At 33.4% G+C, this 24,171-nt stretch overlaps 1 protein-coding gene across 1 annotated transcript in view; it reads left to right on the top strand.

Annotated features, from left to right (window-relative positions):
* The first annotated feature begins 2,107 nt into the window (after nt 1-2,107).
* Nucleotides 2,108-24,171, top strand: part of LOC133200949 (uncharacterized) — a 46,441-nt gene continuing 24,377 nt past the window's right edge. Inside the window, exons 1-4 of the mRNA XM_061336766.1 lie at nt 2,108-2,182; nt 3,582-3,663; nt 8,057-8,211; nt 8,363-8,434. Of these exons, the coding sequence (XP_061192750.1) occupies nt 2,137-2,182; nt 3,582-3,663; nt 8,057-8,211; nt 8,363-8,434 (355 nt within the window). The 5' untranslated portion in view covers nt 2,108-2,136. The remainder of the gene's footprint in view (nt 2,183-3,581; nt 3,664-8,056; nt 8,212-8,362; nt 8,435-24,171) is intronic.

Below are 24,171 nucleotides of genomic sequence, written 5' to 3'. Positions count from 1 at the left end.
GCACAGTTTGTCCCCGTCAAATGCACACATTCAATTTTTTTCTGTCTTTATCTTAAATTAAATGAAAAAAAAATCAGATTGTGTTGAGAGATAAATACATATTTACCAATTTTTTCCCCCCAATATGTTGGTAAGCCCCGTGTACTAGGGCGAGGCATAGAGTGAGATCGAACTTCTAATTAGGAGGAGATGGGGAAAAATCTTTAAATTAATTTAAAGAACAGCTGGACTCAAGTAAAAAATCAAAATGCAAGTACGAATATCTCAATGTGGTAAGTAAGTCAAGTATAAAAATTGCACTTGGGTATCTATGGTTAAATTATGAGTAAAAATGAATATTTTAAAAAGAATTTGGTGGACTCCATAAAATATTGAGTACACGAATGAAAATATGAAGGGGCGCATATATGATCTTAGCCTATTTATCCACAATTAAACAATTCATGGTACAGAAGTATAATGTTTCGATTTCTAAAATGCAAAGGGAGATATCTCTCCTTATATTTCCTCTAGTAATGATGTCATCTCGTATAGGCTGAGGGTTATCTCGTAGATCTTAAAAGATATCTTCACGTTTGAGATATTTGACTATATAAATTACATACATGTATATCTTGCGCAAGAAGAAAATGGTAATTGATGCACTAGAAAGTAACCAGCTTGCAAATGTATAGGAGAATGCATTCATTTACGTGACATCACGCTTCGGTAATTGGATTACACATTGTGCATTGTGAAAAAAATTGCAGTGACATATCAACTGAAAAAGAGGCTCTCCCTGTTTGCTTTCATTTTTAAATGATTACAAACAGGAAAATGCATAATTAAAATACTGAGAGAACCGGGTGATCATGGCCGTTTTAAGTGAAGAGAAGAGTTCTGTTTAAAAATATAGAGAATGGAATTTTTAAAAAATATATATATAACAGCTAGATTACTATTATTATTCTTATTTTTATTTTTAAAAATAATAGTTTGTGGCTAGAAAAAATCATATTTTTTTTATAATTTAAGTCATAAAGTGCATCTGTTACATGTAGATAGGTCTAACTTGTTAACAACACAGCCTCCTTAATTATTATAGTATGTCGATCTCAACGAATATTCGAATATTCATTCGATGAGTTGATGTCTGATGTGAGTTTAGAATCGAATGAATATTCGAAGGGGGGGGGGGAGGTCAGCATGCTTAAAAAAAGATAATCATCATGAATTTAATTGGCACAGTGACGGAATTATCTCTCTCATATATAAACTTTGATCCGCCGATATGTTTCACTACTTTCTGAAAAGAAATCTACTAGATTAATTCATTCCGAGTTGTGCTTTTAAAGGGAAAAAATGTCCGAAAAATCAAATTTTTGGCAATATTCTGAGAAGGATAGCATGGATGAATGAATATTTAGTGACGTGTTAAAGGCTAAGTGATATATCTTGACAGAGAAAGGTTTTTCTGAGATTTTGAATTGATACCTTGTGTACAAATTCCCGTCTTAAATTGTAACACAGTCGGATATATTAGAATCGGGGACAACAAACTTTAATCTTTGTCAGACAATCTAACAGATGTGGAGAGATAACCTATGAAAATAAATTTCATTTAATGAATACAAAGCAGTACCCCCCCCCCCCCAAAAAAAGAAAACAGTAATCATGGTAATTGCTATCGAAACAAAATTCAAACCAAATGTTTCATATGACAATGCAAAACAAGAACGCAACGGAAGATGAGGTAAGAATGAATAAAAGTTTTTTTTTTTTTCCGTGGGAAGCTTTTCTTTGACATAAAATATCTTAAAACAAAAAAAAAAAAAAAAAAAAAAAAAATTAAAAAAAAATTAAAATTTTAAAATGCGAAACTGGAAAATGTCCATTCCGAAGTTACCTGCCCAACTGTGCTTGTAATGAATGATGCATATTCATGTGTATATGGATGATACAAGGATGTTAATTTTACTGATCCTGATTGTAATTTAAACCAAGTCACAGTCTGTTTCTGATAGATTGCATAACTCTGATTATGTGCGTTACCTTTTAAAATCCTACTTGAAGTTTTTATTACAAAGTAAAAACAAACAAAGCATGACACAAATTAGGGATACATGTAGGTATACATTGAGAGAAAAGAGTTTGACAATGAGGGATCTTCGTAACCTCTTGATTGTTTTTGGCTCCATTGTTGGTACGTTATTATGATAGCAATGAATTTATTGTAAAACATCATTCTGTTTAATTAGGCTTTTTGCATTTATTTAACAATTTAGCTTTAAACATTTCAGTAAATTAAAAATGTGTTTTTTGTCGGTTTTCCCAAATATAGTGCATTAGTGATATGTTTGTTTAAGGAAGAGGGGAAAGTAATGTTGTTCCCATTTGTATAATTTCTACACAATAAAATATGTAGAAACCAAATAAGGGAGTCTTACTTATAATCATACTGATTATGAAATTATACATTACATTGACATCAGGATTTTTTCTTTTTTTTTTTTTTTTGATTAAGTGAACTCTATTACCATATAACCAAGGACTGGAACACTGTGTTAAACATATACCATGTTGCAAAAATAACGTCTTTATTCATTAAAATTAAGATGGCGGATACCTTTAACCAATGCATTCTCTTGTTTGGAAAGGAATATGAAATGAAATTTACTAGGTTGCATTTTGTGTTGATGTTACGTATTGTTGTGGTTCATTGATGCTCACGCGCAGATTTTTTAAGATACTGATGAAGAAAAAAAAAGGGAAAAACAGAGTGAAATTTACATAACTTTGTATATTAAACAATGGTCTATTTTATGCTACACTGTAAAATAACTTTAAGATCATCCTGCAATTCGACACACTTTGATATGGCATACTCTAGCTCCCAGTGCGTGAATTTTCTGTTTTAATAGAAAAAAGGAAGAGAAATTAAGCGCTTTTAAGCTTGTGGAGCGGGAGTCCCTTCTTAAAAAGTTGCAAAAGTCTAAATGCAACATCTAGAATTGATTATACATGTAAATATAAATGAGTTACATGTATACAGGTCATGCGTCTTTCTTCTAATTACAATGAAGGACAGAATGGCGATGTATATTGAAATACAAAAGAAAATATCTTGTTGATATAATTAATTACTAGTGCCACCCTATTCTTAACAGTTTTTACTCTAAAGAAAAATTGAGTTTTAATTTTTTTTGTGAAAAATGACAACCACACCACAGATTTTCGGGGTTTTTCCATTTTGTCTTTCATTTACCTAAACAGAAACGAACCTTTCAAACTAACCCGGTAATGTTTTTATTGAAGTTAAAGCGCAAAAATTGCATTATTGAGGTACATATTTTAAAATATTGTTGTATATTTCCTTACTTGATTACTTATATGTGTAGTTTTGTTGTAGTTTATATGACGTCTTTTCTATCAACAGGTATCTTACATTTTAAAAATGTGATTTCGTATGCACAAACTTGTAATTAACACTCAATGGAAAGTTCTTTGATTTTTTTTAATAATTGAGGGATAAGAGTATTAAATTGTACTCGTGTGTCACCTAGATACATGAAGCTGATAACTTACTTTGATTTTTTTTCCAGGATTTTTAACAGTAGAAGCACAGAGCTACTATCGATACAACTCATACAGTTACTATACTTCTTACTCGACCTATAACGATACGTAAGTAAATAAGTACTAATGTAAAGTTACATACACAGTTTCCTATCGCATTTTGATTTTTGCGTAATTATCTCTTTTCGTTCATTAATTTTCTTTTCAATGTCAGATCTGAAAGTAAACCTATCGCTACATACAATTTACATTTACGCTACATACAGTTTTGCCTAATTAAGCTGCTTCTTCAATTTATAAATTAGATATATAGAATGTTTATATTTTTACAAAATATCTCATTATATTTTCAAAAGTTGTGTACTATACCTTTTTTCAATTTAGAGACATATCATGAAAAGGTTTATCTATTAAAGAAATAAGAGGCCCAAGGGCCTTAATTAACAGATATCTAAATATTACAACCTTGTAAAGGATCCATAGAATAGCAGTTGAATAATCATTATTACATACTTAGCAATAAATAAAGGTTTTTTGTTTGTTTGTTTGTTTGTTTGGTTTATTTTGTTTTGTTTTGATTTTTTTTTTTTTTTTTGGTTTTGTTTTTTGCATAGGCGATATGTCTGACGTCACATTAGTATATTACTACCCATGTACATATATTATTACTCCGACCGTAATACATCTCTTGAGGAAGTCTTCTTAATCCTTTGAAAGTTTTTTTTTTTTTTTTTTTTTTTTTTTTTTTTTTTTTTTTCACCAGAGTACATTTATTTATCTTTAAGACTAAACTAATGAACATCAAAATAAATGGATGTTTTTTATACGAATTGTCCTATTCCTTTATTCCAATGACCTAAAATTTGAATTGAAACATTTTACTTTTGTTTTAGTTTTCCATTACTATGTATTTATACATGTACATACGTTTAATTTTCCTCCGCAAAAAATGAAGATGAAATGTTTCTTAATTTTTTTTTCAAATATACTAATGCTGATAAGAAAATGACAAAATATGTTGAATTATGGTTTAGCTTTACTTTTTATGGGAAAAAACTATAGTGCTAATTTTCCTTTTGTCTATTAAATTAAATTTGTTGTAAGAAGTGTTCTCAGAAATTGTTAACGAATATACATGTAAAATTATATTCTACTTAAATTATTTAAAGTATTTGTATATTATTACTAAAGATGTAATAAATATAATAAATTTAAACATACACTTTTACTTATCACACCCCATATTGATATGCCCTCGATCAACTGGTATCAGCCCCTTCGGGCTTCCAGCCCCGTGCTGATATTACTGTCTCGGATTGATACAGCGTGTAATATGGAAAAGAGTTTGTATTATTCTCCATATAGTAAAGCAAGATAAACTGGTAGAAAAGGAAATGAAGCTGAAATGTTGCTTAATTTTTTCAAATATACAAATGTTTAATTTTCCTCCGCAAAAAATGAAGATGAAATGAATTTTTTTTTTCAAATATACTAATCAAATATACTACTTTCAAAGAATGAAGAGGGGTTCCTCAAGTGGTGCATTACTGTCGGAGTAATAATACATGTACATGGGTAGTGATATACTAATGTGACGTCAGACATACAGTATCCCATATGCAAAAAAAAAAAAAAAAAAAAATTGGAAATCACAAAATTTTACAACCATTCCCCACGATAAATTGAAGTCCAGGCTTTTTGACATTATAGACAGCTGCTTTTTCAATAAAAATGGAACTCGTAAATATACTTACCTTGCCATTGGCCATTTGCAAAATTGTTTTGATAAAAAGCAGTCTGATTGTATACACAAATACTCTAAAGTTGATTTTAAAAAGATGCTTGAGTTTCTGATTGACAATATCTATGTAGTTTTTGGAGATAACGTCTTCCAACAATCTGTTGGAATTCCCATGGGTACCAATTGAGACCCTATTAGCAGACCTATTTTTGTATTCATATGAAGCAGAATTTATTCAAAAACTTCTACATGAGAAGAAGAAAATACTTTCTGTGGCCATTTCGTTATATCGACGACGTATTATCAATTAACAATAATTACTTTCGTTCACATGTCGACTCAATATATCCCAGTGAGCTTGAAAATAAAAGATACCACAGATTCTGACACATCTGTTTCATATTTAGATATTTTACTAGAAAAAGACGTTAATGGTAACCTAACAACAAAGCTTTATGATAAACGTGATGACTTCAACTTTTCAATCATCGACTTACTTAACTAATGTAGCAATATGCCCTTATCACCTGAATATGGGATTTATGTCTCTCAGTTGATTCGATACGCAAGAGCATGCTCTACGTAAGGACAATTTCTAAAACGAGGCAAACTATTGACAAACAAGTTGATGAAACAAGGATATCAACAGTCTTGTTTGAAGTCATTATTTCGCAAGTTTTACGGTCGATACAATGACCTTGTCTGCACATACAACCTATCATTAAGTCAAATGCTGACTAATGTTTTTCATACTAATTGTTAGGCCATTACTTAAACACTCAACTGTCTACGGATTTTTCCGGTTTTTTTTTCGATCATGACAAGGAGCACACGGCGGATGTGACCGGTCGGCAGGGGATGCTAACTCCTCCATGGCACCTGATCCCACCTCTAAATTTTGAGGTCCGTATTTGCTCTGCTCCAAATTTGTATCGTTTCATTGGACTTTCGAGATTGAATACTGTTCGTTATCTTCATATTTTATAATTATATTTCACTTTAAAAAGAGAAATAAGGTGATCAAGGATCAATAAAATAGTTTATATGGTAATTTGTAACGTTTCAAAATATTTTATGCCATTTAAGATATCATTGAAGGGGGGTTGAATATGTCACTTAAGATATTATTGGGTGGGGGATTTTGACCCTCAGATCACTGTCCAGTGCACTGTTAAATTGATCATCGTGTTCCTATGCATGACACATGGATAAAACTAGATGTGTAAGTATGCAATGAAAGCCGTGACAGCAGGCAAGTTAGATCTCGACATAAAGAAGACGGTATATGTTACAGCAGTGAAATGGAAGGTAAACAAGAAAATATCTAGGACAGCGTGCAACTCGGAGGCTAGATCATTTTACATGTACCTGAAATGCCAGTGCTAACTATTCTCCCAATTGTTACTATCACCGAATTTAAAAACAGAGCTTCAGCATGAAAGTAATCATTTCCTTTCAATTGGCCTCTCCTGAATAACATTAAATTTTAAAGAACAAATTTATTTTTTTTTAATTTATAAGCCTGATCTACATGACCATAAAACTATAGATTTTAAGTACTTTTTTGTATTATACATTAGAATGTTTTATGATTCCTTCTATTCAAGTGTCCTATCAATTACAAAACAACAATGATTACTCAGTCTGCATGATTATCATAGGTGAATAATCAAAGGGGGATATCTTCTCTGAAAGTAGAGAAAATTTTCCACATATGATCAATGGAGCCTTAACCTTAGCACCAGAACTAATCATTTAGTGTTCATGAATTTCACAAATCTGGTCAAAACTCCCCTGCTCATTACAACTTTGTACTTGGTGTGCCTGCTAGACGCCCATAAACAGAGTAAGGTTTTCAACAATTTTTTTTCATTTTCACTATAACCCCTCCTTTCCTGCCCTAACCTCAGAACCCCTGACCCAGGGGCCGTGAATTTCACAATAATGAAAGACGCATGCACCCTTGCTCATCAAAGCTTGCACTTCTTTTGTCTGCAAAATACCTAGAAGTAGAGTAGTTTTTCAAATAATTTATGCATTTTCACTTCAACCATGCATTTACTACTAATTTTTTCTGTGAATTAAAAAGTGCAGATAAGAATATTATTAAAGAATTCATAAATTTTCATTATTTGATTAATAGAGCCTAACCCTTACATCAAAACCCCTAGCACTGCGGCTATGAATTCGTCAATTTCGGTAGAGGTCTCAATATTCATTATAATCATACCAAACAGTTTGACTGCTTAATGTCCAATTACTAGTAATGAAAAGAGTTTTGAAGATTATCCATTTATCCTGTGCCTTTTAATTGTTTGACATTGGTTCAGAGATTTTTGAGAAAAAGATGAAAATGTTAAAAAGTTTAAAACCGACGGACGACTAGCAACGCACGACTACGGACGAAACTGATACCAATAGGTCAACAAAGTGAATCAGGTTACCTAAAAAAAATGGGATGTCTAAAATCACGGCGGAAACCGATTGTCTTCCAGCCTCTTTTTGAATACTTAAAGAGAGAATGTGGTCATGTAGGACACATACTCCTCAAAATTTCATTAAAACTGGTCCTCAGATTGAATAATTTTTATCTTACATGTATCGTTAGACAACCAAAAGTTTCAACATAACCTTCCTCTAAAGTTTTTGAGAACCGACCTACATTTTTATGTAACAACAAAACTGCTGAATGATGACGTAGTTTTTTATTTAAAAATTCTTCCCAATTTATCAAATTTTTATCATTTTCTCACAAGACAGACTGGTTTACGTAGGAGCTATCGTTGGGGGCGTGGTCTTCATTGCTGCTATAGCGATTACTGTTGTTGCATGCATATGTTGTCGACGACAACGTGGGGCAACTGGTGCTGTCATCCACTCAACATCAAATCCTACTCAAGTCGTATTTAGCACATGTATGTTTTCAAATGTCACTTATTCTCTCTCTCTCTCTCTCTCTCTCTCTCTCTCTCTCTCTCTCTCTCTCTCTCTCTCGGTCGATCGATGTGAACATGTTAATTATATTTTCTTTTTTTTTAATATAGCTATTTCATTTTATTTCAATAGCACAACCTGGGCAACATCTTCCAGGTATACTTGCTCAGCAGCCTACATTCTACCAAACTCAACAGAATACTTGTAGGTGTTACACATGGAGATGTAATGTACTCTCTCTCTCTCTCTCTCTTTCTGTGTGTGTGTGTGTGTGTGTGTGTGTGTATGTGTGTGTGTGGGAAGGCCATATTGGGGACCTTCGACAGATACGCAAGTCGTAAATTGGGGACATAAAAAACATTGGGGACTTGAATCAAGTCCCCAAACTTTTTTATCGTTTAAAAGGAAAAATTGACATGTGTTAATCCTAAAAAAGTAAAAAAATTAACGTGTCCCAGTTTCGGGGTTTCATCGAACAAATGATTACACAGATATCGTGCGGATTGAAGTTGCCATCTTCACTTACACACCTCTGACGTTACACACATCTAGAATGCGCATGCGCGTGTGTAAAGAGAGCGGAAGTCCAATTGTTTTGAAGCGGGACATAATAAACATGTCGAAAAAAGACGCAGAGGAAAGCCTGGGCAGAGAATCCTAGATTCTTTTGATGAGGATGGATTCTATGTTAAAGAAACGCTGGAAAACGGTATGTTTTATTACTTGTTCGATGAAATATGGTGTATAGAAACTTACATCAAAGTGTAAGGGGGGGGGGGTCAGTGACGATTGCTGCATATCGGGTACTCTGTTGAAATGAAAAGACAGTTCGTATTTATGTGATAATTTTCTTTCTTGGAATAGTACACAATGTATGCTATTCATTTCACAATGATTTAAAATTCATCAAATGAAAGGTATAATCGAATGTGTTGTGTGTGTCATTTCAACATGAAATGAACTTCACTTATTTTTGTAAGATTTAACTTAACTAAATTTGGTCCGTGTTAATTGGAGATTTTGGAAACGTAGTTCACATATATGCTTTTTTAGCCAATAGTGAGATCAGATTGTAACCCCCCCCCTTTTCTTCTTGAAATCTGTAACCTCTTACTTGGTTTTTTAGCCAAACGTGAGATCGGATTGTAATCATCACCCCCCCCCATCCCCCTTCTTTTTTAGCTCAGCAACCTATTTCTTTTTTTTGTTTTTGTTTTTTTTATTTTTTAGCCAAAAGTGAGATCTGATTGTAAACACACACACCCCCCCCCCCTTCTTCTTGAGAGCTGCAATCAATTACTTCCTCTTATTTCGTGTTATGCTTAGAATATAATATGATTATCAATTTAACTTAAATTTAACTTATGCCTATAATATATAGACATCATTTCAATTGTTTTTAATTGAATATTAATGGTTTCATAACTCATTAAATTTAGCTTAAAGCCTTAAGGAGGATATTCGTGGAGCCAGCTTGAATATATTCTGATCTGCTCTAATGCCCTGTTCACATGGAAAGTTTTATTTGCAGCAAAATAATGCGAATTAAACTAATACAATTAAACTAATGCAAATTAAATTGCATTCAAATGACAGCTAATGTGAACTAAACTAAAGCGAATTAAAATTTAATTTCTACAAGTAAGGCTATTCAGTCAGACTATTATGACATTATTTTCAAATCACGTCACCTTATGCAAAGAAGATCCATTTGACAGAATGTAATAGGCTAATACCTGTACACATTTCATTCACATAATTTTCCTTTGTTTTTCACTAAAAAATAGCACAAGTATCTATAATAGCTGACCACCCACATGTGCATTTACCTTACATTTGCCATTACACTGTGATGCATCAAGTCGCCCATGTGGCTTCTGCTCTAGAGTCATGGAGTAAGGAGTTGATCCTTACGTCGCGGGTTCGAATCCAACTGTGGGACATGGAGACCGGTCCTTTGGATGAGACCTTATAAACCGAGGTCCCGTGACACAGTAGTAAGTACCGTAAGTACCAAGTATATGACAAAATTTGCAGCTCTCCACCAGCAAGTGGCGGTGTCTCAATATGTTTGTTTGTTTGTATGTTGTTTAACATCCCTCTCAAGAATTTTTCACTCATATGGAGACGCCGCCACTTGCCGGTGGGGAGCTGCAAATTTTGTCCTATACTCGGCACTTACGGCCATTGAGCAGTGAGGGATCTTTTTCGTGCCAGCACCTACTGCGACATGGGACCTCAGTCTATACAGTCTCATCCGAAGGACCGGTCTCCACGTCCCACAGTGGGATTCAAACCCACAACATAAGGATCAACTCCTTACTTCGCGACTCTAGAGCAGATGCTCTAACCACTGCACCACGCGTTGTCTCCATATGAGTGAAAAATTCTCAAGAGGAACGTTAAACAACATACAAACAAACAAACACATGCATCAAAATTTAATTCGAATTAGATTAGCTTGAAGCGTTCACGCAGAGCTAATGCGAAGTAATTTAATGTGCAGTAAATTAACTTACGTTTAATTTGAATTAAACTCTCCATGTGAACAGGGCATATAATGATGCCCTGTTCACAAGGAGAGTTTGATTTGAATTAAACACAAGTTACTGTGAATTAAATTTGAAGCGCATTCACATGGAGAATTTAGTGTGAATTAGTTTAATTCGAATTAATTTACTGCGCATTAAATTACATTGCATTAGCTCCATGTGAACGCTAAGCAAAGCTAATTCGAATTAAATTTTGACGCATGCGTAGGCCAGAATTAAGTCACAGGCCACATGTCGGTGGTTAGATTTATGTATCTGTGCTATTTTTGGTTGAAAAAAAAGGAAAGTAATGTAAATCACTAAAATGTATACAGTCACTATGATTATATATGTTATGTCAAATGATCTGCTCTGCATACATGACATGATTTACAAATGATGTCATAATAGCCTTACTGAAAAGCTATCGTAGCCTAGAAACAAAATTTTAATTCGCATCAGCTTACTTCGCTTTTGCTGTTATCCGAATGCATTCTTATTCACATTATTTTAATTCACGTTATTTCACTTCGCATTAATTTACTGCGAATTAAACTCTCTGTGTGAACGGGGCATTAGACATATAGCAAAAGGAATTTACTTAATACAATAATGACCTACCTCAATGTTACTCAAAATGCACTTATTATCTAGTGTTAAAGAGCAAAATATTGAATATTAAGTTATTGTTTTCATAATTGTTTATATATATAAAAGAAACTCAGGGTGAAGCATCCATTGATTAAAAAAGCTACCACATTACTGATATGACAGTTCAATTCATTAAGTGACAATTATGTTTTCCACATTTTTCCTTAATTATTATCATTTTACAGCATTCCTTAAAAAATCACATTGCATGGTCTCTCTAAGGTCATGTGTTAGGAATAAAAATTTTCATTCAAAAAGATAATATGGATGAAAACATCTTGTACAAAATTTATTAATGATAAACATTTATCACATTTTCACTGTCAAACCAGCCTTATTTGTCATTTTCTCCAAATTGTGAGCCTTATATATCTCTACTGACATCCAGTACAAAAAGATGAAAAATGAAATTCCCAAGAATAAATTTATATTTATCCCAATTTTTATGTGAACACATTAATTTCAATCTTATTAAATCTTATGAAGAAAAAAAAAAAAAAAAAAAAAAAAAAAAAAACAGAATATAAATATAAATACCAATTTAAATTGTTATGAAGGACATATCAAATCAGGTCATTATACCCCAAATCAGGACATTATACATGTACTCCTGTCATTTTTATTATGCCCAATAAAAATTTTATATATTTTATTTTGCATTTCGCCATGATTCTTATAGAGAATAATAATTTTATTATTATTTCCAATAAAAATGATATTGTTTGTGCACCTAAAAACTATTTATTACAATCAGTCAGGACATTGTACTATAAGGGCATTATACACATCCGATGTAAACAGCTTACTCAGGTAAGGCATAATTTTGGGCAAGAAAAAATCGCATTCTTGTTTGATTCCTTGAAATGAATGTGTAATTATGTTCCGCAGACTTGAAGTCTTTCTAAAGACACACTACATCTGCGCAATTTCTTGTCGAATGTTTTATAGCTGTTATTACGACAGATAAGACTTTCCGAATTGCCTAGGTTTCTTATTTCAGCTGTTTAGCATGTTTGGTGTGTTTGTTTATATACGAACAATTTTTAAATTAAGTTCTGCAAAGTTCATTATAATTGCATATCATATGATATGATTCTTTTTAAAGCAGGCCGGGTGCAATGTATTTAATTTTTGTATCCTAATCTTTTCAATCAGACATTTGACATGTATTGTGGCAGATGTAGTTTATTTACGTTTTCTTAAATCTTTTTATTTCGATCCCGATGTAAATTATTTATCTTATATGTGGAAACGCCCACTTTTGTCCAGTAAGTTCTTTGACAGTTCCTTTTGTTCTCATTTCCATATAAAGCTATGCAGCTAGCTATCAGATCATTGGGGAGGGAGACAGCTGACTTTGCTAGCTACACTCTTCATATACTGGAATCATTTTCTTGTTTGTCTGTTTATATTGCTTTTATACTCGATTCCTTTTCACAAGTTATACAGAGTAATCGCTCTTTGTCACACCGAGGCGTTGTCGTCGATCGTCATTACGGTGCTGACAGTGTGACAAGAGTGACAGTATGCCCTACGAATAAATAGGTGACAAACACAGTGTTGTCTTTGTTTTCCAAAGTCGAACGTGCTGAAATACGACTGCAAAAGTATGTTAGTAGTAAATAAACCTGCCGAAAAGATCCTCATGTGCTTTATCTTTTTTTTAATTTATCAATTTCATTTCATTAGTTCGCCTATGGCTATATGCCCGTACCGCTAGTTACCCAATACCTTTTTATTTGACGTTTTGTATATATTTTTTATACACCATGTACTGTTATACTAGAACAAATAAATAAAAATAATAAATAACAAACTAGAGCCGAGCTCGTTGCAATGCAACGAATAGGTCTTCCGTCGGAGCTCCGGACAGAACATAGCGACCTTGAGTCAAGGTCATGCAACATTTTAAGGTTATAAACAATCCTGTAAGGGGCATCAACTTCCAATGTTTCAACAGTAGAAAGACAGTAAAAGAATGTAAAATTCCCCTGTCAGTGAACTTGAACTTGTCCAAATAATCGTGCGTCAAGCCAGGACACATTCTGCAGCTGGTTAAGAGCAAACACCATCTGTATGTCATCGACAAAAAAAATTCACAGTCACGTATTCTTTCAGACTATTCATCCAAAACATCATATTCTAAGTGACATCGAATTTAAGTCAAGGCCATTACACACTTTGGATGATATATTTATCATCTTTTCAGTGAAATGCAAATGCATGCAATTTTTTCTATTACAAAATTAAAGACCTTTTTGTTTGTTTGTTTGTGTGTATGTTGTTTAACGTCCCTCTCGAGAATTTTTCAATCATGTGGAGACGCCACCATATTTGCCGATGGAGATCTGCAAATTTTGACCTATACTTGGCACTCATGGCCATTGAACAGTGAAGAATCTTTTTCGTGCCAGCACCTACTGTCAGACGGGACTTCAGTTTATACGGTCTCATCTGAAGGATCGGTCTCTGCGTCCCATAGTGGGATTCCAACCTGCGACATAAGGATCAACTCCTTAATCCACGACTCTAGAGGAGACACTCTTACCACTGCGCCACGTGGGCGACTAGGCCTTTTTGAATTTTACACTTATTATATCAGTGACCTTGAACTTGCCTAAATGACCTATTTTAAGGTCAAAAACAACCTTTGAACTAATGATGAGCTTCCAGTGATACTCAATGACCAAGATATTCCTGAAAAAGAATATTGCACTTTTCTGTCAGTGACCTTGAACTTACCAGAAAGACCTTGGATCAAGGTCAAAACACATCCTTGGATCATAAGCAATCTCTGTATCAAGTAATAGCTTCCAGTGATTTTATATTACAAAGTTATAGCATGGAAAAAAAATAATATTTATCTGCCAGTGACCTTGAACTTGCGGGAAAAACCTCTATTCAAGGTCAGGACAAACCCATCTCAAGCAATCTGAGAAAAAGTTTCCTGTGTTCCTCCCACCCCTTATAAATTTATTATCCAGGCACGAGTTTTGCCACTTCTTCTGCCAATCTAGTACTATGTTATCTCAAACCGGTGGATCATAAGCAATCTTTGTTCCTAGTATGAGCTTCCAAAATTATAGCACATACAGTAATCTTACACTTTTCTGTCAGTGACCTTGAACTTACAGGAATGACCTTGAATGAAGGTCGTGGCAAACCCTTTTTGTCATAAGCAATTCCTGTATCCAGTGAGCTTCCGGTGACTCTCTATTACAGATAAATGAGTCGGACAAAACTTTGCTATTTTTTTTTTTAAGTGACCTTGAACTTGCCGGAATGATGTTGGATCAAAACCATGACACACCCTCGGATCATTAGTAATCTTTGTACCAAGTATGACCTTCCAGTTTCTTCATAACAAAGTTATATCCTGGGCAAACTATCAAGTACAGACGGACAGCTAGGCAGACGGACAGTGTGATTCCAAGACTCAAAACACCCCCACCCCAAACCAACACACTTCATTTGGGGGGATATATAAATTCCTATGTTAAATTATGAACACTCTTTCCGGCCCAAACCTTCTCCCTGGAATCAAGATTTGAAAAATAAAATGAATGTATGCTATGTTGGAAATTTTCTCATTCTAGTCCAGGGGTTCTTGAGAATACTATTTTCAAATGACCCCATGCGCGGATCTAGAGGGGGTTGGGGCAGTTAAATGTATATACTAAAGCAAGTAAAAGTAACCACCCCCCCCCCCCCCAGAAAACGCAGACCCTTCCTCGATAACGCGGATCTGTGTTAAAATGGTATGAAAAGTCTTAGGTATCAAGCTTTAAAAGTCAACGAACTCCCCCCCCCCTCCCACACACACACACACGCACACAAACACACACACGAAATAGGTTTTTCACGTTTGTGAAAAGAATTTCTTTTTTTTTTTGGCTCGTCAAGAAATTTCTGGGTTGAAATATTTTTTTATTGGGACCCCCCCCCCCCCCCCCCCCCCGTGGAAAAAAAATTCCTTGATCCGCGCCTGGACCCCATCTAATTTTTACTACATGTATCCGTTAAAAGAGGATGTGACCCTTCATTTGAACAAAACTTTACCAAAAATATTCTATGTTAATTTTCGTTGTTATGGCCCAGTGGTTCTTGATAAGATAAAAATGAGAAAATTTTACAAGTAACTTTAGAACGACAACGACGATAACGCTTATATACGCCAAGAAAGCAAACAAAGCTGAAGAATTATGAACAGAAAAGCTTACTTTGGGCCTTTGGGCTTTGGAGATGAGATACTTATTTAAGAAATAAACAACAATGTTAAAAAGTTCTCTGGGAAATGAACTTGGTTGGTCACGTGATCAAATCCTTTGAAGCCCTAAGGGCTTCTCAGATTTGATCAGGTACCAACCAAGTTCATTTCCCAGAGAACTTTTTAACATTGTTGTTTATTACTTTTATTGCAGCCCGGAGGACCGGGCTGCTCTATACATATAAGTTTAAGTGTTGGTATATGGGGATTGAGGTGGGAGAAGTTATTCAGAATTAAAGGTTTTCTAAACATTAAAAAGATTGTTAATCAGAATGTTCTTTCCTTTTATAAATTACGAGATACACAATATATTTACTTCCATAAAGTGAATCTGTAAAAATATATATGTTTTTCATATTTAATATATAAAGTTGCTTATCATTTACCATCGAAAAAACGACAGGTTCCTTTTTTTAGAACATCGAATTTTATTTATCGCATAAATACGTAAACAAGTACTTTACACAGTTCGTGTTTTATATTCTTTAAATGAAAGACATTTTTGAAAATAGGTGATGCATGTGTCTGGTTTCAAATTATATTTTATGCAGGCAACATTTACTTGAGGAATTGATAAAGTTTAAAAGGGTATCGTTTTTGTTCGATTTTCATCCGACTATAAGTTTTCAAAATATTCTCGACTATCGTCTCCATCATTTAGACGCATGCCTTTTTCACACATATCGAAGCGGTTTGATGATCAAGACTCATTTCCATTGTTTACTTTATTCATTTCCCGGGCGACAATTGATGGTTACATCAATGTTTTCTTGTTTACATTTGAGACGAATTTTCTGAAAAGAACTGCATTTATCACACGAACGGCCCGCCGTATTCATGCTATGTTGTGACGCGAAGTGACCTAGAAGCTGTTTGGTCTTGAGAGTTCGCCTCGCTCCAACATTTGAATACTTATATTGCTGTTCAGCAGTCCAGTTCAGGGTATATCTATTCATAATAAAAAAAAAACAATGATCGCTACTGAGAATGATCTTACTATTATTGTATGAGTTCTTTATATGAAGTCAAAAGCGGTGATATCGTCTTCAGTTTACATACCTTCAAAGGAATTTCGGGTTAAAAAGGTAAGCGTGATTTTAGGCTAATTAAAAACATTCTTCACACCGAAGAAAGAACTAATGATCATGTGTTGAACGAAAAAAAACATATATGTTTCAATAATTTTATTTTTTTCATCGCTTTAACGGCTTAGAAGTTCCGAAACCAGTGTCACCGGGACAGAAATATGTAGACAAGATATCATCTCGCTGTGTGATACGGTCACGCCATGACCTCTGACCCCCTAATAAGTTTGTACAGAATTGAACATATTTTCTCTTCAATAGGTTCACCTAAGAAAAATATTTGCAAATGTAAATAATAAAAATTGAAATTATTTTGTCATTTTTTTTACGATCGACGGGCCTGCATTTCAAAGAGAGAGAGAGAGAGAATTTCTAGCTAGGTCTTTGAATAACAGTGACATCGGTTCAGAAATCCAGGTCCCTAGGAATGTACATGTATATAAAATAGGCAGTGCCTTTCTCTCGGAATTCATCGCCTGCTTCTGTAAAGCTCCATCCTCGCTTGTACTTACATAACCGGCTGCGAAGGAAAACATTCTATTTATTTCGGGGATGGGGGTATACGTATAGCGATGAGAGGCAATTTATTCACCTATACGTTCATTAAATATGAAGATTGCTTCTGAGTATTTGTATACGATCGCACGACTTTCGTGTTAATTTATAAAAGTTAGATTATGTAAGCAAATAACTAAACTAACTTTTGTTCTAGATGAATTAAATAATTACTTAGCCGTTTGTAAGTTTTTTTTTAACATTCGTAAGAACCACTTTATTTTAAAAAACAAATAATCGTCCTATTATGGGCGCCCATGATATATTAGACAGGATGTTTAATTAAAATATAATTCAGATATCGACATCCAAGAGAACAACACATTCTTTTTTTCAGTGGCGGATAAAGGAATCTAGAAAAGGGGGCCCGACCAGTTTTGGGTCGGGGTAGGGGCCCAAAGCCACATAAAAATTGATTTATTAAATCTTGTGTATATTTTGGATACAAAAAGGGGGCTTGCAGGCCCCCTGAACCTCCTCTAAATCTGCCAGTGTTTTTTTTTTTCATTAGTCAGCCCGCGGGCTGACTAGTTACGGTGGGATAAAACTGCAAGTACGCTTGCATAATTTGGAATTCTGGGAAAAAGATGTACACGACTTGTTCTAAAGAAACTCGTACTATTTGCTCCAACCAACAGAGCTGACTAAAGGGCGTGATTCTTCACAAACACCTCTAAACAAAGACGCGACCTCGATCTATTTATAGACTGCATTGTTCTTCGTCGTTCTCGACGAAAAATTAAAGAAGAGATTGTTCTAAGTGGGAAATATGATACTATGAAAATATTTCAGTGCTTCTTATAGAAGATGAGAAGTTTAATTATATGCAGAGCACATTTAACACTTGATATATACCCTCAATCGCCGTTGCAAGTTCAAGGATTTGTGTGTATTCCTCTGAATGCCTGATGCAAGACTCCCTCGATCAATACCTTGCATAAGACAGGTACGGGTCGGAATTCACACAATAATCCACTTGCACAAAGGTCCCAAGACAGTGAAAAAAAAGAATCTCTTTACTTTAATGATGAAAGTTATGAAAACGTCAGAATATCACTTAAGATGTGTAAATTCTTATAATTTACACGATGATGGACATGTACATGTAAGTGCCGCTTGTGCACGTGAACGCGCCCACAGGTGAGAAACTGACCACAGTAGAACTGCGATAGTTGAGAGAAACTGCGCGAATTTATAGACAGCCCCCCCCCCCCCAATTAGAGAGAGAGAGCGAGATGGAATCCAGTATCATTTTAGGGTATACGTACTGTGTGTATAAAATATTTTGAATCTCCAGTTTATTACTTTATTTTGGAAGCAATTCTTTTCTTTCCTAATAACACTAAAATGGATGCTTAAATTTAGAAATTGAATTAAATATACATACAGTATGCACCCTCCCCCTTCCCCTATCATGCATTGCCTCGAACCTGCACGATTAAAAAACTTTTATCTAATAATAATTAACACAATCTAACCCAAGGTCTACCTTCCTTTTCAGCATCATAATCTATATTATTTATAGAATTTAACAGTAAAAATGAAAATGTATACATTCTTACACGTTCAATGATTGGGATCATAGTGGCTTTGTTCATTTCTGAGACGAACTTTATCTGATGTCCGCGCCCAAGAGAAATTAATTGGAGGTCATCATAATGATCACGATGTAGTTTAACTAAAATTTATTCTATGCTTTATTATTTATTATGTACAGAATTATGTTACAAATAAGAAAACGACTGGGCGAATTTTAACTTAGACGACAATGACTTTTAATGAACACAACATGATGGATAAAACAAATCATATACCATCACAAACCAAGAAAGAAACTTTCTGTATTCCAGTGGCTGACTCTCAGTTTTTTTTTAAAAAGCTAATCTCGTTATAAAGACTTGCAGAATAAGCGAAATACTCCAGATATTTAATAAAAATCTCGAACCCGATCTAAAACGCGTTGACAAAGTCAAACCAGACGGTTTTAGTTTTTAGGGCATTTTTACAGTGATATGAGAAAAGTCTGATGATTGCTGTTAATTTTAAGAAATAAAGTTCGTCATTTTTCAACCTCGTTCGGTATAATATAATTTACTGATAATTTTTTCCGTTAAGGAGGAACACATGGGCGAAGGATAAAAAAGAGGTATTCTGCATGTACATGTACACAACATTGCTATAATTGTGTACTCGAATTAAACCGAAAATCCTTCGTTACATTGTATTTGGGTATAATTTTCACATGTTCTCAGGCGAATATTCATTTATTTTTATCTGTCTAAAGACAATAATTTCAGTTAATAGAGAAATGTTTTTATTTCATCGTTTTTCCCCATCCTTTTGATTTACACGTTTGCTTTGTACACAAAAGCGTGTGTTCATATACCGCTGTTTCTACGCGCTATCGATATGATCAGGGAGAACATGATATTCTCCAGCAATTTATTTTTATGAAAACACTCAATGAAAACATATTAGGTGAAAATATATATACCGATAGTATCTTATTATCTTATTAGTATATACCTGTTTAATTGCAATGTAACCAAGCGTAACGATCGCTGGCCAGGACTTTTTTGAATATAATTTATAACCGTTATTAAAACAACTCGTCAGCTGAGCGGACCTATGATTTAAACAGTAAAATAGGGAAATTCCAGAGTTCGAAGTGTATTTATTTTGGGCGCTCTTCCACATAAACAAATAAGACCGCATTTACGCGTACTTACATGCATGTACCAGTAATTCGTATCATGGGAAAATTCAGTTTATTAGATGAAATAAAACAAATGCATAAGGTTAATCTTCCTAAACAACACGTTTTTAAAACAATCTCTAATATAACTGACGGTATAAAATAACAAAGAAATAACGGGATTGTGTAAACTTGTATTTAATTTGGAATGAGAACAAATCTTAACCTGTCGAATCATTTATAAAACATACTTCGTTTTCCAGACACTAATTGTCGTGCGTTATCTTCACATGCACTGACCAAGAGGTCACAAGTTTGAAATGTATGGCTTCTCATTGCGTGAGTTTTGTCAACACATGTCGGAGTAGACTATCTAAGCCAATTGATTCCCAAAGAAAACTGCATAGGAAGGTTTTTTTGTACACTTTTTAACGGGTAAAATTCATTCGACGCTCGATAGAATTTTCAAATACAAGTGAAATATTTAAGTTACTTGCGTCCGACCTAGTATTTTGTATGCAATAATATTGTAAGTTAGGAAGAAAATAATACAAACTCAAAAGTAGTTAATTTTATTTTCGATTTTCCTGACAATTAAAAATGTGACCTCTACGTACAATTATCGTGATAAGTATATACATGCTGTTTAATGTTCATGAAAGAAATAGCAACTCGTTAAATAATAACATTAGAGAGATAAATAAACTGTTTCTTTTATACGCAAACAAAGTGGTCTTTTCGGCATTCGAAATGCATTGAATTTGAAGTCAGTTAAGACTAGTTGATTAAAACGAGCGAGTGATAAACAGTTAGACGAATTAATATGAAAGATTCTGAATGATTTTAAAGTAATTTTTCACAAAGCGCAATTATCTCGATATCGAGAAATACAATGTTTATAAAAATAAAATTAATATGCAACTTTCTTGTAATTCAGCGAATAAAATATAAATTGAAATGTACTAGCGACTTAATCAAAGATATTATAAAATAATCTGAAAGATTCAACATATTTATCCACTCATCACTTTGTTTACAAAATGTATTTGTAAAGGCCATTCTATGGTTTGTTTTGTGTATGACCTTAGGTCGCTGGATCACACGCCGGTGACCTTCTTTACCACGCGCTATCGAGAGAGGGGTTACATAATTGTAAACACACAAGGTGAATGTAAAAGGCGTGTACTTAATGGCTGTGAATGGTCTATGTTTAAAGTTTTGTTTTATTTTCTAACTTTATTGTTTGTTTTTATATGATAAGAAGAAAAGGTTATCTTTTTTCCCTGTTAAGTAGACTGGTTTATCCAAATTTGAAAACAAACGAAATAAAAGGGAAAGTTGTCAGTAAATAATTTAGAAATAAAGCTCAGAACACTTCAAGAACCCGATTCTAAAGAATATTAGCATCTAATGTAGCTAGGTTTATTATTTATAGTAAGTTTATTTTAATTACACGCATGAAGAGCTCTTGTTTACTTGCTGAATGAAAACGCTTACCTGTATATGTGTTATGCTTCTAGCTCATTTAGAACACAAGACTCAAACAAAATAACGTTTTCTTGAGATCAGTAAGATGTTAACTAACAACTTTAATTACGGCAGCTTTTTCGAAATATTTCGATGTAAATGTATTGTTGCGTGAACAGACAAAAACAGCGATTAAAATTCAAAATGATTTTTATGCACCAGTGTTTGGAATTAAGATTATAAAAAATCGGTAAAGTAATCTTACTGATTCGATATAATTAAAAACATAACTTTCCATTAATTAATAGCTCTTTGTACAAAATTGACATTATACGCGATCACAAATACTAGCTTTGTTTATGGCCACAGGTGGCTAGTACACTGGTGACCTCGATCAAAGGCGTGGGATTCGCGCGTTGGGTTACATAACTAAACATCGAGCTGAACATGGAGACCGTAATATGCATACAGCTAATGATCGTGAATTATTCAATGCATACAGTTTAAAATCACTTACAAAGTTTGTTGTAATAATAAACGTAGAAAGATAGATTTAATATTCTCCGCTTTTGAACACTATTAATCTAATTTAAAAAAGAAGAAAAGAAAGACTAGTTGTAATAAATAATTTAATAGTGAACCATAAACCACGTTTTAAACCTTATTAAAAAGAAAATTAACATTAAATACCGCAGGGTATATTATTGATAGCAAGTCTGTTTAAGTTATACACATGAAGAGGTCTGATTTCCTTGCCGAATGAAAAACGTTACCTGTTTACCTGGCCAGCTTTCTAATACGTATTACGCAATACCCATGGTATACTCGAACAAAACAACATTTTCATTAGATCAAAAAGGTGTAAAAGAACAATTTTGTTCCCAAGATCCAGATCGAAATATTTACCGTTTTTGAGTTATAAAGCAATAACTTTTAAGGGCCCAAGATCCCTAGTCATAGGGGCCAGCCCCTTTTAAATAGTATAATATGAAAGCCCTTGCAATTATGCACAACTTTTGTTCTACATGTCTTAACAAAATATTTCTAGTTTTCAAGATATAAAGGAAAATATGTCAATTTTTTTGCTGTTTTCCGCGTTCTAACTTTTGACCCCTCTCTAGCGCCATTTTTAATGCAAAAATCAAAAAACAAAAACCGATGTGCACAACTTCAATGCTTCCTCTTTTCAATTTCAAAGGGTTTTGTGCTCCAATTATAACCATTTCTGAGCCTTTGTCTGGAAATCGGAGGCATGCAAAATTCAATCAAAGGGGAATAACTCGTGAACAGAAGGTAATTTCCGAATTGTATTACAATATTCTGACAGTGTTTTGTAAAGTCTAAAAGCTCTGAAAATTTGAACAAAATCTGTTTAAAAATGAGGAAGATATGAAGCGTCAAAGTTGGCGTCTAGGAAAAAAAAAAAAAAAGAATAATCTTAATCATCACAATCAGTAGAAGGTCTTCCGTTGGAAACGGAAGACCTTAATAAATTAAAACAAAACTTTAATATATATACAACTGTATAGAGAGAGAGAGAGAGAGAGATTTCGTTTTTTACATTAAAAAATTGATTTATGCCCGTCGTGTTATTTATTCGATTTTCCTTTATGCATCATTTTATACTCTACATAGTGTTATAATTTTTTTATGACTTTCTTTGGGTCTTTATCTGATTTTAATTACAATTCACATTTGCCTGTATACATGTTTATGTATATGAACAGCACGCCTGCAGAGAAAATCATTTTACGCCTTTTTTTAAAACATGACTTACATGTATTACATTTATAACATTTGAGTAGGAAAATATTTGAATAAAAATCTTTATATTTGATATATATTAGAGTGTTCTGTAATATTAAACACGAATTTAATAAAGACGAAGGGTAAACTAATACATAAATTATTTTCATTATCGTTTTATGTAATGATCTCACACATGTGAGATCACTTAGGATTATTGGGAAAAAATACTTTAAAAATGGAAAGTTGATAGCATTGCGGGTGCATTAAACTGACTTGTTGTATGCTCTTCAAAATCAATCTTTCTTTTATGAAAAACATCTTCAACCTTTTTTTAATAAAAAAAAAAAAAACTGAATAATTAAAAAAAAAAGAAGCATAATTATATCACACTGGAATATATATTTAAAGTATATATACGTGCTTAAGTAATTTAAAACTTCCATCACGTTTCACTCAAAGTCCTGGGTACACATGCAAAAAGAAAGAATCGAGAAAAAACGGAGAAATATAAAGTAATTTATTCATTAGTTCTGGATTTATCTTAATATCATAGGCGTCGGAAGCAACTTGAAATAGAAAAGGAAACAAGGCCGGGGAGGTTGGTACTTAAAAAAAATAATGATCTGCTTGACCAACCTGTATTAATATTGAAACCATGCACATGCATTTCTGAAGGAATTTAGAAAAAAAAATATTCACAGTGATAGATGTAGATGAGGCAGGGGAAAAGAATTTGTCGACACTTATAAATTTTGTTTACAAAAAGTTTTGTTTCGTACATCGTATGAATGAACTGGGAAAAAATCATCGCAAAAATTAAAATTAAAGCATGAATTGTCAAAGTTCCAGTCGTACAACATTGGTTTGTCTAGATCTGCCCATGCTTATTTTCCCAAACGGCTTTACAAATTGCCTGTTATAATTTTACTCTATACCCCCCT

The sequence above is a fragment of the Saccostrea echinata genome, unplaced genomic scaffold (genome assembly GCF_033153115.1).
Source record: "Saccostrea echinata isolate AGI-Se365-2 ecotype Australia unplaced genomic scaffold, CSIRO_AGI_Sech_v1 ptg000002l, whole genome shotgun sequence".
Taxonomy (NCBI): Eukaryota; Metazoa; Mollusca; class Bivalvia; order Ostreida; family Ostreidae; genus Saccostrea; species Saccostrea echinata.
This window is presented reverse-complemented; position numbering and strand designations above follow the sequence as displayed.